At 31.3% G+C, this 15,515-nt stretch overlaps 1 protein-coding gene across 5 annotated transcripts in view; it reads left to right on the top strand.

Annotated features, from left to right (window-relative positions):
- LOC111687716 (sodium channel protein 60E) overlaps window positions 1–15,515 on the top strand; it is a 153,531-nt gene that overhangs the window by 126,136 nt on the left and 11,880 nt on the right. For all 5 annotated transcript variants that reach the window (XM_046955350.1, XM_046955346.1, XM_046955349.1 and 2 more), the window contains 6 exons: window positions 9–2,482; window positions 2,541–2,868; window positions 2,931–3,031; window positions 7,511–7,685; window positions 7,881–8,177; window positions 11,202–11,356. In XM_046955350.1, coding sequence (XP_046811306.1) covers window positions 9–2,482; window positions 2,541–2,868; window positions 2,931–3,031; window positions 7,511–7,685; window positions 7,881–8,177; window positions 11,202–11,356 — 3,530 coding nt within the window. The remainder of the gene's footprint in view (window positions 1–8; window positions 2,483–2,540; window positions 2,869–2,930; window positions 3,032–7,510; window positions 7,686–7,880; window positions 8,178–11,201; window positions 11,357–15,515) is intronic.

The following is a 15,515-nucleotide window of genomic DNA, read 5'->3' on the forward strand; positions in this document are numbered from 1 at the left end:
ACTTGCAGGAATCTATGAATCGCCCAGTTTCTGGTTCCGATTTTGGCTATCAAATACCTTTAAAGGGTAGCCTACACACTATTGCGGATGGTGTCGAAACGGAAGATGATAAAAAATCATATTCTTCACAACAATTAACACATTCAATGCTGAGCGGTGGTGGTTCGCTGCATCACCATCATCATCATCAGCAACACCAACAGCCAGCATTACAGTTGCTGTATCAACAGCAGCAACCAGCAATGCCATCGTTTGATGGCACTGTTGCCAGCTCCTGCCAATTAGACAATAATAGCTTAAATCCTCAAGTAGATCGTCGTTTACAACATCAAATGTCTTCCGGATTTGGTACGCAGCCAAATGATTCACGCGATGAACCCACAACGTATACCGAATCGATAGAACTGCAGCTGATGGGTCAATACAATTCGACTGATACGGACCCGTACGCCAACGATCAGCGTAGTGGTTCTTATATGCGTGCCGATTCTTTGCAAGAACGCAGCGGTTCCTATATGCGTGCCGATTCGTTGCAAGAACGTAGCGGTTCCTATATGCGTGCCGATTCCTTGCTGGAACGCAGTTCAACGCGTCATTGCAGCGAGGAACACGATGAATCTTATCTACAGTATCAAAAATCGTTGCTAACCCGATCGCCCAGCTATCGCAAGTCCCTGGATCGTCTGTCACAGTCGAGCGATCAATCGCAGAGATCATTAATTCCTTCCCGCAGTCTTAAGTCCGACGAGGATGGTCATTCGCGTCATTCATTGAACACCATTTCCATGGAGCACGAGGAACTGCTGTCGAATCAGGCCAACCTTCGTGAAGAACTGTTGAATTGTGATCAAAAGGAATTATTTCAATTTCTGCAGGACGATATACTCGATAATAGCAACAATTATTTTAGCGATACTGTGGGTTATGGTTCTGCTATAATGGAAGCCGATACGGATTCGCTAATCGTTGTGGATGGCCGACGGGAAGAGCGTAAACCCTCAACCAGCAGTATTAAATCGAATTTAAGTTACATCTCCAACTCCATACTCCAAACCATAGAATCGCGTCGCAATGGCAGTCATTCCTCGAATGGTAATGGTCATGATAGTGATAATTTACCTTTAGTGGAACACTCCGAGTTCGACAATATTATACAGAGTTTTGAAAAGGAATTGGAGGAGATAAAAAAGTCAACGACTTCTCTAGAGCGTAGACTATCTACACTCTCCGAACCTTCGCCCGCAGCTGATGAAGCTAATAAGGCCATATTGGAACATATAGCGGTGATAACAGGGGCTTCAGAAAGAACGGCAGCCGATGAAGTTGTGGCGCCCTTAAATCCCTACGATAGCTATGATCTTTCTGCCGTGCCCCGACGACAGCACTCTTTGCCAGCCACCTCTACACGGGCCTCGGCCAAAATCAAACGACGTAGTCTGGAAAAACAACGAAAAATCGATGATGATTTTAGCATAACGAATGAAATACGCAAAATCTGTGATCAAATGCAGGCACCTTTTGCCACAGTCGAAGCTATGTCCGTGGCTGCCACACAAGCCTCGGGCGCTCATTCACCTTTTATGCGACGAAAAAGTGATTTATTTAGTGCTCAATTCGATCGTTTCAAGCGCATGTCTCTCATAGAACGCGTCGAGGAAGTGCCAGAGGAGGAGAAACCCATTTCTACACTGCGCATGGAATCGGAACGTTTACCGCGCAAATGCCTAACGGCCGAACCCATGAAGATCGATAGTCTCTCGTTAAAAAGTACAAATTCTTACGAAAATCTACTGTTGCACAAGCAACTGACTAAAGCTCAAAAGAAACAGAAGCAAACGCAACAGAAACAGCCCTCGCTACAACGTGATAGCTCACAATCTTCCTCGGCCGCTATACCACCCACACCACCAACCTCGCTTAAGTCGTCGATGGAGCCGCATACGCTGGCACAATTGTCATCGCTAAAGACGACACCGCCTCTAACGGCACTCACCGAACATCAGCAACACTATCATGCCACAACGGCTCAAACACGTACCACACCTCTCCTCCCAAGGGCTGGTCCGGGTAGCGTTGAAGTACAGCATACGAAGTTGCATGTCAAACGCTCAAAGCATCCACAATCGTCGCTAGATAAAGCTGCTTCCTTTCAGTCGGGACGCACCGAATCGCATAGTTCGGGTGCGGCCGATACATCATCGGTTATGGCACTAACTGCCCCCGGCGAGGCTCAGCTGTTGGCGGCAGGCGGTGATTCGATAACGCAGAGAGACGGCGAAGGTCTCCAGTCGCAGAAATCAACGTTCTCACGACTGACTGAAAAACCATGGCATTGTCTGGTCTCCTACGTAGACGATCTCACAGTGGGTGGGAGACGTAACTCGCAGGGAGCATACAATGATCCCATGACTTTTCCAAGTTTTGGACAAACGAAACCACCAAAAGTGCCAGATGATTGTTTCCCCCAAAAGTGTTACGAACAGTGAGTATAACAACCCCTTTCCCCACTTTGTTAAATTTTAAAAAATGTATCCTTTTAGCTTTTACTTTCGCTGTCCATGGTTTATGTCCTGTATGGATACCAAAAGTGCTAAACATTGGACACGCGTCAGAACGGCCGTCTTGACTGTTGTGGATACTCCAGCCTTTGAGTGGTTTGTTTTAGTGTTGATCTTCGCCTCCAGCATAACATTATGTTTCGAGGACATCTATTTGGATAGTAATAAATCGCTGAAGCGTATTTTATACTGGACAAATTTCTCCTTCTGTTTGATATTTGTCATTGAGATGGTATTGAAATGGTTGGCCTTGGGGTTTTCCAAATACTTTACAAGTTTTTGGACTATTTTGGATTTTATCATAGTATTTGTAAGTATTATTTATTGTTAATTATCAAGGAAAGGAAAATGATTTTAAAATTCCCCATTAAGGTTTCGGTTTTTTCTTTATTAATCGAGGAAAATGAAAATTTAAAAGTTTTACGCTCTTTACGAACCCTAAGAGCTTTAAGACCCTTAAGAGCCATATCCCGGTAAGTTTGGTTGTTGTTTAAATATTTAATTCTTTTTTTTTAATAAATTCTGTTATCGAGATTTGTTTTATTTTCAATTATGAAATTTTGTTTTGTATTTTTTTTTCAATTGATATTTATGTATATGTATGTATTATCTTTCTATATAAAACTATATATATACTTTTATGATCAAAATAATCTATGTATGATGTATTCTGAATGCTGTTTTCTTAAATGTTTTATAAATCAATTTTCTTGTTTTTTTTTGCCAAAAATTCCATTTTATTCTGTGTACTTTCAGATTATTATAACTTCTGTAAATTTTTATACAGATTCATGTTTGTTCTATAATCTATACCAATAAATAATGATCAGAATTTTTATTTTAAATTTTTATAAATGGGTCGGATCTAATAATTCATGTTTGTGTCTTTGAATATACTAAATTAGGTAAATCTGTAGTTTTTTTCCAATTTCATATATTATTGAGTTTTTGATACACAAATGTAATTTTGATGAAAAATCGGTTTTAGATGAAAATATTGGGGATTTTAAAAGAAATAATCTGTTTTTACATCGATGAGGAATCGGAATTTGACAAATCGAATTTATGGATAATCTTCGTATTATTTAGCTGAAAAAGTCTCCGTATACCTTTGCTGAGTCCATTCTATAGTCTAGTCTATAGTCTAGTCTATAGTCTAGTCTATAGTCTAGTCTATAGTCCAGTCTATAGTCTAGTCTATAGTCTAGTCTATAGTCTAGTCTATAGTCTAGTCTATAGTCTAGTCTATAGTCTAGTCTATAGTCTAGTCTATAGTCTATAGTATAGTTTATAGTTTAGTCTATAGTCTAGGATATACTCTAGTTTATAGTCTAGTCTATAGTCTAGTCTATACTCTAGTCTATAGTCTAGTCTACATAGTCTAGTCTACATATAGTCTAGACTACACTATAGACAATTCTATAGACTAGACTATAAAATAGTCTATAGTCTAATCTATAGTCTAGTCTATAGTCTAATCAATAGTCTAGTCTATATTCTAATCTATAGTCTAGTCTATAGTCTAATCTTTAGTCTAATCTATTCTATAGTCTAGTCTATACTATTGTCTATAGTCTAGTCTATTGCATACCTTATAGTCTAGCCTGGTCTATAGTCTAGTCTATAGGTTGGCTACAGTCTAGTACATAACTTAGACAATAGTCTTCAGGTTTATCCAGAGTTTTGAGTAGGAAAATTTACTTTTAAAGAGAAATCGAATTTTATGGATAATGGGTACCCTGCTTTAAACCAGGGTTTATGATGAACATTTTTAATTATTGGTATAGATTATAATGTCGTTGAAACGCTATTTTTACGACTTGAATTTTTTTCTACATATAAATATTTTATTTAAATAATTTCCTAATTTTATATTTATTTTTTGATCCTTAACATAAATATTTATATTATTTTCTATATAAATATATTTATTTGATTGAATGCTTAAGCACCTTTTATTTAAAATACTTAAACAGTTTAAATGAAAAAAAACTTACTAAATAAAATGAATATTTTTTTGGAAGTATTTAATACAATATCGTTTTCTTTAAGGATTTCGAATAGAAATAACTACAAAAAAACTCAAAACAGAAAAAAACAACAAAATAAATCATAAAGAAACAAGAAAAATCCTTAAATATCCTTAATAAATGTGTCTATGTGTGTGTTTTTTGTGAAAAAATTAAAAAGAAATTCAAATAATTACATATTAAATTCAAACTTCCAAATAATTTTAAGCTTACAGTCTGTAATTTCTTAAAAAAATTCGAGCACCTTTTTTTTTAATTTACTTTTAAAATTTTAAAAGATGATAAAGAGTTTGAATTTAAAATTATTTATTGTATTTAATTTAAAATTTGTTATTTAATTTTGTTTAAATTATATAATTTAATTCTAATTTGTATAATTATCTGGTAAAATGTTGGTAATTGGCATGTTTTATTAAAAACAAAAACTTTAAAAAATATTTTTTTAACATTTTCTTTATTTAAAATAAAGAACAAATAAAGATGAAGGTTTTTGATAAAATTTTTTAAAAATGTGGGAAAAGCCTTTTGGATTTTATATATTTTTCAGAATTTTGACGCCTAGTTGATTTATGGATTTGACTAGTCCAAACACTTATTCGAAGACTACTTTATTGACAAGGGTATAGACCAGTTAATAAATTAGTCCATAGACTAGTTGATAGACTAGTTCATAGACTAGTTCTTAGATTAGTCCATAGACTAGTTCATAGATTAGTCTATTGACAAGTTTATAGACTAGTTCCTAGTCATGTCCATAGGCTAATTGCTAGACTAGTCTATAGAATAGTTCATTAACTAGATCAAAAATTACTATAAGGACTAGTTCAAACACTAGTACATCGACTATATCATAAACTAATTAAAGACTAATCCATACATTGGTTCATAGACTTGTCTAGAGACCACTTCATAGACTCATCCATAGAGTAGTTTATAGACTTGTCTAAAGACCAGTTTATAGACTAGTGAATAGACTCGTCCACAGATTAGTTCATAGACTAGTCCAAAGATTAGTCCATAGACTGACCAATAGATTAGACCATAGACCAGTTGATGGACTAGTTCATATAATAGTTGATTGATTCATAGACACATCCATAGACTACTTGATAGACTAGTTCGTAGGCAATACCATATACTAGTCCTTAAACTAGTTCATAGACTAGTCCATTTACTATTTCGCAGTCCATAGATTGTTCCTTACACTAGTTCGTACACTTCTTCAGAAACTACTTCATAGACTAGCCCGTACACTAGGTTATAGTCTAAAGATCAGTTAATATATTAACCCATAGACTAGTCTAAAGATCATTTCTTAGTCTAGTCCATGTTCTAGATCGATTTTTCGTCTTTTAGTTTTTTAAAAATAGTCGACTTTTCGATATTTTCCGACTTTTTGACTATTTTCGACTTCTTTCGACTTTTTTTTTACTATTTTTTACTTTTTCGAGTTTTTATAGTCTAGTCCATGGTCTAGATCATAGACTGGCCTGTAGATTAGTTTGTGGACTCGCCCATAGTCTAGTCCATAAATTATTCCATAGACTAGTTCACAGACTTATATAAAAACTAGTTCGTAGACCAGTCCAGTTCCTAGGTCCTTAAACCAGTTCATAGACTAGTCCATAAACTTTTATCATTTAGTTAAAAGTCGATTTTTAGACTTTTTGACTTTTACGACTTTTTTCGACCTTTTCCGATTTTTTGACTATTTTTGACGTCTTTCGACTTAGTTTTACTTTTTTCAAGGTTTTCCAACTATTTTAGAAATTTTGATTGATTTTGACTTTTTTTCTACTATTTTCGAGTTTTAAAATTTTTCCGACTTTTTGACTTTTTTCGACTTATTGACTTTTTTCAACTTTTTCGGCTTTTATTTTCAAAGTCGACTTTTCGACTTTTTTCGACAAAAAGTCGATTATTCGATAGTTCAAAAGTCGATTTATAGAACCCTAGTTTATAGACTAGCCCATAGATTAGTCTCAAGATTAGTCCATATACTGATATATAGACTAAGTCATACACTAGTCCATTACTTTATAGACTAGTCCACAGATTAGTTTTTAAACTAGTCCATAGATTAGTTTATAGACTAGTCCATAAACTAGTTAATAGTCTAATTCATATAATAGTTCATTGACTAGCTCATAGTCTAGTCTAAAGACATGTTCATAGACTTAGTCATACTATTCCATAGATTAGTGCATAGAGTAGTCCATGGATTAGTTCGGACTCTAGTCCATTACTGGTTTATAGACTTGTCGAGAGACCAATTTCCAGAATAGTTAATAAAATAATTCATATCCATGAACTAGTTCTTAGATGAGTTCATAGATTAGTTTATAAACTAGATTCATGGATTAGTTCATAATCCGTAGACTAAACAATAGACTAGCCATTAAACTAGAATGACATCCAAAATCATGGGTCTATATAACTTAAATTAATTCGGTACTAATAATATCACCTTCATCTTGGTTTGATCTTTTAAACTCAATTTATTTCCGACAAAGCTTAATTATTCAGATTAAATCGTTTGAGCAATCACAGTATGGCTTTAAGCTTACGAATTTTAAAAAAAGCTTTTTGTATTAATTTAATTTGCTCTTAAAAGAACACAAATCCAAACGATTTAATAGGAATATAATTTGTGTATGAGATCCAAAGAAAAACCACTATTATTATACTATGTGTAAAATTTGTATGTTTTATTTTTAATAACACTACTATCCCAAAAACCCTTTCTCTAAGTGTCTATGTTTTAACTAAATCCCATAAACTAAAATTCATCCAATTTTTCCCTCTACTCAAACCATTACACAAATCCGATACTTTAAACTAAATATAAACTAAATCGAAAGTTTTTTTTTTATAAAACAATTTGATGTTAAAAAAGCAACAAACATTTTATTTCTATTCCAGGTGGCAAGGAATGCGAATTGTAGTAAATGCTCTCATGTATGCCATACCATCAATTTTCAATGTACTTTTAGTTTGTTTGGTTTTTTGGTTAATATTTTCTATAATGGGTGTACAATTTTTTGGTGGTAAATTTTTCAAATGTATCGATAACGATGGAGAACTATTGCCCGTAACGGTTAGTTGGCTTACTATTTATTAATAAATAATGTTTTTTTTTAATTAAAATTAACTTTCTCTTTAAGTTTGAAAAATTTATAATCCAAAAAATTATTTATAATAACTTAAAAAAAAATCTATCTTTTCCCCTTGACTCCCACCACCAACCTCCCCACAAACAACATTCGTTACATTTATATATATATATAAATAGGAAGTGAATGACAAATGGGATTGCATAGAACAAAATTTTAGTTGGATCAATTCAAAAATAACCTTTGATCATGTAGGTATGGGCTATTTGGCTCTCTTACAAGTGGCCACCTTCGAAGGCTGGATGGAAGTTATGGCCGATGCTGTCGATGCCCGCGGTGTGGATTTGCAGCCTCAACGTGAAGCGAATCTTTATGCTTATATATATTTTGTTATCTTCATTGTATGTGGCTCGTTCTTTACTCTTAATCTATTCATAGGAGTTATTATCGATAATTTCAATATGCTCAAGAAAAAGGTAAGTTATATCGGATCAATTCGTTAGTCGGTATGTTGTTGGTCTGTATAATATTTATATCAGACTATCACTACTGCTTTGAGATAATGGCGAGAGTAAGAAAGAGAGATGTTTTATAATAAGGTTTGAGTTGTTAATATCATTTTATTTATGTTTTAATTTTACTTTTTTTACATTTTCTTTTAAAATTTTATATATGTATAAAAGTTAGTTATAAAACAATATTAAATAAATATTTACACTGGATTTTTCCACAAAAAAGGGTTATTTTTGAAAAATAAGCTCTGTTATAGTATTTTATAGATCAGTATTAAGTCACTATATCCACGATAAATAGATTAATTAACAGACACGCGATTCTATGGAAAAAGTGCAAAGACTATTTTAATGGCATTCTAATAGATTAGTTCAAAGACGAGTCCACTAGATTACTATATAGTTCACACACTAGTTAAAAGTGTAGTCCATAGACTAGTTCATTGCTTAAAGATTAGAAAGTATATTTGTTTGTAAACTGCTCTATAGACTAATTCATAGAATATATAAGACTAGTTGGTAGACTAGTTTATAGACAAGTCCATAGATTTCTTCATAGACTAGTCCGTATAACAAGTCTGTAGGCTACACTTGTTCATAGACTTGTCCGTAGAGTAGTTCATAGATTAGTCTATAGACTTGTCCATAGACTAGTTCATAAATTAGTCCATAGACTAGTTCATATACTATTTCAAAGACTTGGATCACAAAGACAGGTTCACAGAAACGTCCATAGACAAGTTCATAGATTAGACCATGAACTGTTTCATAGACTATTCTAAAGTCTAAGTAGACTAGTCTGTAAACTATTCCATAGACTAGTTCCTAGACCAGCCTTAAGACTATTTCATAGACTAGAATTAGTTTATTGACTAGTTCATAGACTAGAATTAGTTTATTGACTAGTCCATAGACTAATTTCTAGACCACTTTAAAGACTAGTCCATAGTCTACATAATAGGCTGATTCATAAACTAGTTCCTAGACTAGTTAATTAACTTGTTCAGAGACTAGTCCACAGACTAGTTCATAAACTAGGTCGTACACTAGTTCATAAACTAGGTCGTATACTAGGTCATAGACTAGGTCGTACACTAGTTCATAGACTTGTACATAGATTAGTACATAGACAAGTCCATAGAAGAGTCCATAGACTAGTTCGTAGACTTGTTTATAGACTAGCTTGTAGACAAGCCCATAGATAGACTATTTCATAAACTAGTCCATAGAGGAGTTGATAGAATAGTCCATAGTTTTCTTCAGAGACCAGTCCACAGACTATTTCATAGACTAGTCTTTAGACTAGTTTATAGACTTTTCCTTGGATGACTTAAGATACTTTTTCATAGACTAGTCTTTACAGACTAGTTCATAGATTAGTTGATGGACTTGCCTATAGAATAGTTAAAAGACCAGTCTATAGACTACTTAATAGACTTGTTTACACACTATTTTATAAATTAGTTTGTAAACTATTTCATAGACTAGTCCATGGCCTAGTTCATAGTCTCGTTCATTAACTGGTTCATAGACCTGTTCATAGGTTTTTACATAGACTAGTCGACAGACATGTTCAAAAACTAGTGCATAGCCTAGCCCATAGACTAATACATAGAATAGTTCTGACTGAAGTCTAAATTTTCGAAAGAAATCAGAACTTGAATGGAAAATTTAAATTTTCATTGAAATATTCCAAAAAATTAGATTTAAAAAAAGTTTATGAAGAATTTACATTTTTTTTATAAAATCTAAAGTTTCAATGGTTTTATGATTGTCATGCATCTGCGATCAGTTTTAATTTTTTCAAAGAAAACATTTTCTCTTTTAGATTAAATGCTCTAATAGATTAGTGAATCTTTGTTTCTAATCGAAAATTTTATGAGAAAATCATGATCGTCGATCATCTTTGATCAGTTTTGCTGAGATTCCTTAAATAGTGGACTAATTAAGACGAGGATCGTTATCTCTTATCGAAAACTGAACTGAAGAGAGAAAAAAATTTTAGATGAGATTCCTACATATCGATCGAAGATTTTATGTGAAAAGCATGATCGTTAAGCATTAAATTAGTTTTCTTCCAGATTTAAAAAAAATAACAACAATTTTTTATTTTGTGATACATTTTTTTGAACACTTGACTTCTTCAAAAGAAAGAGAGCGAGAGTAAGAGTGAACGAGATCTTTGTATAATCTTGTCTTTGCATTATAGTACACTTAGCAGGTGTTTTCAATTTTATAACATCTCCATGTAGTAATCGTTAAGCGTCTGTGGTAAAAAATGACTGAATTTGTTTAAACAGTAGATCTTAGAGAAGAATCTGCGATCACGTTTATTTTCTATAAAAACCCTACGTTAATCAGCTATCACAACTATTTTTGCTAAACATCAGGGGTCGTATAGCTACTTTCGTGATCAAGTAAAACTGATCGTAATTTTCATAATTGAGTTCTCCCAAAAAGAAAATCTTTAATAAAATTTTGTTTATCAATAACCAATGTTAAGCCAGTGAAGTTTTTCACCATTAAAGTTATTTTAAAAAATCAAGAGCTTATTATTCAATTATGCCCGATTTTGGATATGTTATATATAAAACATTAACTAACCCGATAAATGCATTCGATATAAAGCAAAATTTTGTTATTTTTTAGAAAACTGTTAAAAAACATCACTGTATTAAAATGTTAAAGAGAAATTATTTATAACTAAAAAAAATCACATGGTTGTTAATGTTAAATTTGCAATAAAATAAACTACACGTTTTATAAACCTTTTTTAAAATTTCAGTTATTTTTAAGAAATTTTTTTATTTATTTATAAAATATTTATTTTTTTTATTATTTAAATACTTGTAAAATAAAAACATTTTTTTTTTTAAATAAAACTAATCACAAATTATTTAAAATATTTATGTGTGTGTCTGTGTGTGTTCTAATATTACCTATACATATATAACAAAAAAAAAAAAAAAAATGAAATATAAAAAATAGTATGAAGGAGGAGTGTTGGAAATGTTTCTCACCGAATCTCAAAAACATTATTACACCGCCATGAAAAAGTTGGGACGAAAAAAACCACAGAAAGTCATTAAGCGACCAATAAATCATTTTTTAGCGATGTTTTACGATTTATCTAATTCACGAAGGTAATAAAAATAAAAATATTACAAAAAAAAAAACAATTTTTTTCCTTAAGCTACAAGAAAAAAATTTAAATTGCTAAAATTATGATTTGAATAGCGATAAAAAAACGATCACTCACTCACCAAGCATTACTTTTCTAACACATGCGCCACGCCTACTACACGCCCACACTTACATAACACATACTTAAACACTGCATATCTTTGTTTTGAAATTACAAAAAGAAAACTCTCATTTTGACAACTCTCATTGAGAGAACAGTATCAGCTACTACTTGGTATTTGTAAATAGTTTTTTGAAAAATTTTTTTTATTTTTGAATTTTGATTTTAACTAGAAAATACTCTTCTAAACCAAAACATGTTTGAACATTTTTGTTGTGAATTTTATGATTTTGTTTTTTGCATCAAAACCCAATAATATTACAAAACCGCTAATAAACTTTCAAAGTGGTTTTCTTCTAGGTTTTTGTATTAAATTTGATTTAAATAGAATTTTCAATTATTATTTTGCTTTAAAAAGAAAATTAAGTAAAAAAAAAGTTTGATTTGGTGATAAAATTATTTGAACACTTGACTTCTTAGCGCAAGAAAAAAAAGAGAGAGAGAGAAAGAGAGCGAGAGTGAACGAGATCCTTGTATTGTCTTGTCTTTGCATTATTGTACACTTAGCGGGTGTTTTCAACTTTATAGCTTCTCCATTTAGCTGTCAAACTATAAAGTCTAAAGCATCAAATGTTTAACTGATCTTACTTTCTCAAGACTTTATATAACTTTTTGTTCCACTTTCTACTCTATGTGTAGCCTTAAATTGAGAGATATTTTTTATAACTATTTACTTCCCTTTTAAAAACTGTAAATTTCACTTTTTTCCTATATGTAGTGGAGAAACAAATAATGTAAATGTTTTTAGTATTTAGTAGCAAAATGTAGTTACTTAACTAGTGTATATTTTCCATATAAAAAGCACAGTGGGTCATTTGGTATGAAAAAAAGTCAAAATTCATAAACATTTCTTCATAAAAAGAACATTAAACTAAAAACGTATAAAGAAGTATAATCAACAGAAGATCCTTTCTGAGAAAACCTTGATCGTTGTACAAAGTTGATCAGTTTTTACAATGGACAGAAAGAGAAACACATGATCACTTTTATTTTCGAAGAGATTTTATTTGTGAAACTTTAAATCAACTGAAGTTCTACAAATAATGGTTTCATCTAAATCAACAAAAGATCCTTTCTGATCGCCATGATCATCTTACAATGTTGATCAGTTTAAACAGTTCAGCAGAAATATTATAACATTATCATTATCACTTTCTAATTGATTACATATATAAGACATTAAATCAATAGAACCTTTTTAAATAATGATCTTGTAGATTCTTCATGAAAAGAAAGAACTTTATCTCTAATTAAAAACTATGTAGGACTAATTGAGATGGTGATCGAAAACTGTACGAAAAAAAAACATGATCATCAACCATTTGCTGGCAATTTTACTTCCTTGAATCGTAAAATAGAGAGAAAAACATATGATCACTTTTTCTTCTCTCATCAAGATCCCATTGTAATCATATCACTTTAAAACAGCAGATGTTCAAAAAAAAAAAAAAAAAAAAAAAATAAATGGACTAATTGAGATAATGATCGTTATTTCTAATGGAAAAGCGCATGAGAAGAACATACAGCAAATCATTTGCAAATAATTTTACTTTTTTGAACCATGAAACACAGAGTAAGACATATGATCACTTCTATTCTCCCACCAATATCAAGAGTGATCAGGATAGCTACCTTTAATCGAAGATTTTATGCGAAAAGCATGATCGTTAAGCATTTATAATCAATTTTACTTTCCCTTTAAACAATCGAATGTATTTGTTTAAACGGTAGATCTAAGGAGAGAATATATTATCACTTCTATTTATAAAACTTCATTCAACTCAAGATCTATAACTCTGATGGCATACCGTTTGAATAAAGCATAAGAATTTTCCATCATGTTACCTTTTCAATTAAAATCACTAAAGTAGTCTAATTGATAAGAGGATCCTTATCTAACATCGAAGTCTTTATGAGTAAAGTGTGATGGTCAAGAATCTGCGGTCATTTTAAAAATCATGATCACTATGCAACTTTCTTCGTTTCCATAGAAAAATCGGACATATGTGCATATGTATTTGTTCAAACATTAAACTAGAGAGATCATTATTTTTTAAACTTTATAACACATAGGGAAACACATGATCACTTCTATTTTCTCGTCATGTTCTCGATTTTTTTTAATAAAACCTTAAATCAAATGAAGGCCAATTGACAAGGTGATCTTTATTAGAAATCGAAAAGAATTAAATCCCTTTAAAGTTCCCATAGAATTTGATCAGATATGATTACTATAATTAAAAAGATGATCTTAGTCTATGATCATTATTATGAATTAAATTACAAGATTTGTCGTAATTTCCTTTTCGTTTGATATTAATCGAAATATCTAACGAATTTATCTTAAAATCAAGAAGTTATGATCACATTCCGAGATCACGGCTACAGAAATTCTATTTACAACATCTGAAAGAAATGTTCGTTGATCATGCTAGGTATTCTATCTGTAGGTTTAAAGTCGACGTAATATTGGCTTAAGTTAAAATAAAATTGACCCATTGTGCTTTTTAAAACTCACTAAACTATTGCATGTAAAAGAAAACACCTCTGTAAATAACTTTAGATAATGTTCCCAGAGTCCCCTCAAGTCAAAATCTATTTGCACTTTAATACTCGTACAATTTACACGAAACAATCATTAAACATTAAATTATCATATTCTAAATGCGATTATTCCGGTTAAACGATAAAGGCTAGTTCATACTTATGTATTTTAAAACAGATTACATAATAGACTGGTAAATAGATTAGTCTATAGTCTAGTCTGTATATTTGTCAAAAAATTAGTCAATAGATTGGTCTTACTTATGTGTAGATTTGTCTATAGACTAGAGTCTAGATAAGTCTATAGTTTGTGATCTGTCTGTGGATCACTCTATAGAATAGTCTATAGATAAGTTTATACACTAGTCTACAAATCAGTTTATAGACTAGTCTATAGAGAAATCTATAGACTAGTCTGTAGATCAGTCGACAGACTAGTCTGCAGATCAGTCGACAGACTAGTTTGTGAATTAATCTATTTACTAAACTGTAGATCAGTTTATAGACTAGTATATAGATCAGACTAACGAGTACTTTATAGATCAGTCTATAGGCTAGTATATAGATCAGTCTATACGAATATACTTGTCTAGAGACTAGTATATAGATCTGTTTTAGACTAGTCTATAGATCAGTCTATAGAATAATCTGTAGATTAGTGTATAGACTAGTTTTTAGATCAGTCTTTAGACTAGTCTGTAGATCAGTCTATAAGTATGTAGATCAATTTATAGACTAGTCTATAAACTAGTCTGTAAATCAGACTATGGACTACACTCTAGATGATTTTATAAACTAGTCTGTGTAAAATTTTAAAAACTAGTCTGTAGATCTTTTTATAGACTAATCTGCAGATCAGTCTTAACACTAATCCATAGTTAATAGATTAATTAACCAAAAGACTAATCAATAAACTATGTGATAGTTAATAGACTTGTCAAAAAAATTAATCAATAGATCAAATAATTGACTGGTCAATAGTGGAGTTAGTACACAGTTCAAAAGTCAAGTCAATAGATCACACGAATTTAAACAATTTTTTTTTTTTTTTAAATTTAACATAAAATCTTATTATTTTTTGCTTACTAAAGAATAACCTACATAATACATTACAACTACACTAAACCACTGCTTTAGCTTAAGTGAATTACAACATTCAGTGACTTTTGTAAGATCCATAAAAACCTAAAAACTAGATCACTACTTTCAGTACGAGTATCTTCAAATACAACTTTTGCTAATTTTACACAAAATGCTGAATGCTTAAAACTGCACTATTTACTTTTTACTAGATCTTTATATTTTAAAATAATATTAAACAATTTTTTAACAATTATAAATGTTTCCCCTCCCTTTAATTTTCCTCAACAAATATGAAAAAAAAAAAACAATTATTAATACTACAACATGTCTACCGCAATTAACAACAACAATAATAATAAAAAATCTATGTA

The sequence above is a fragment of the Lucilia cuprina genome, chromosome 6, assembly GCF_022045245.1.
Source record: "Lucilia cuprina isolate Lc7/37 chromosome 6, ASM2204524v1, whole genome shotgun sequence".
NCBI lineage: Eukaryota > Metazoa > Arthropoda > Insecta > Diptera > Calliphoridae > Lucilia > Lucilia cuprina.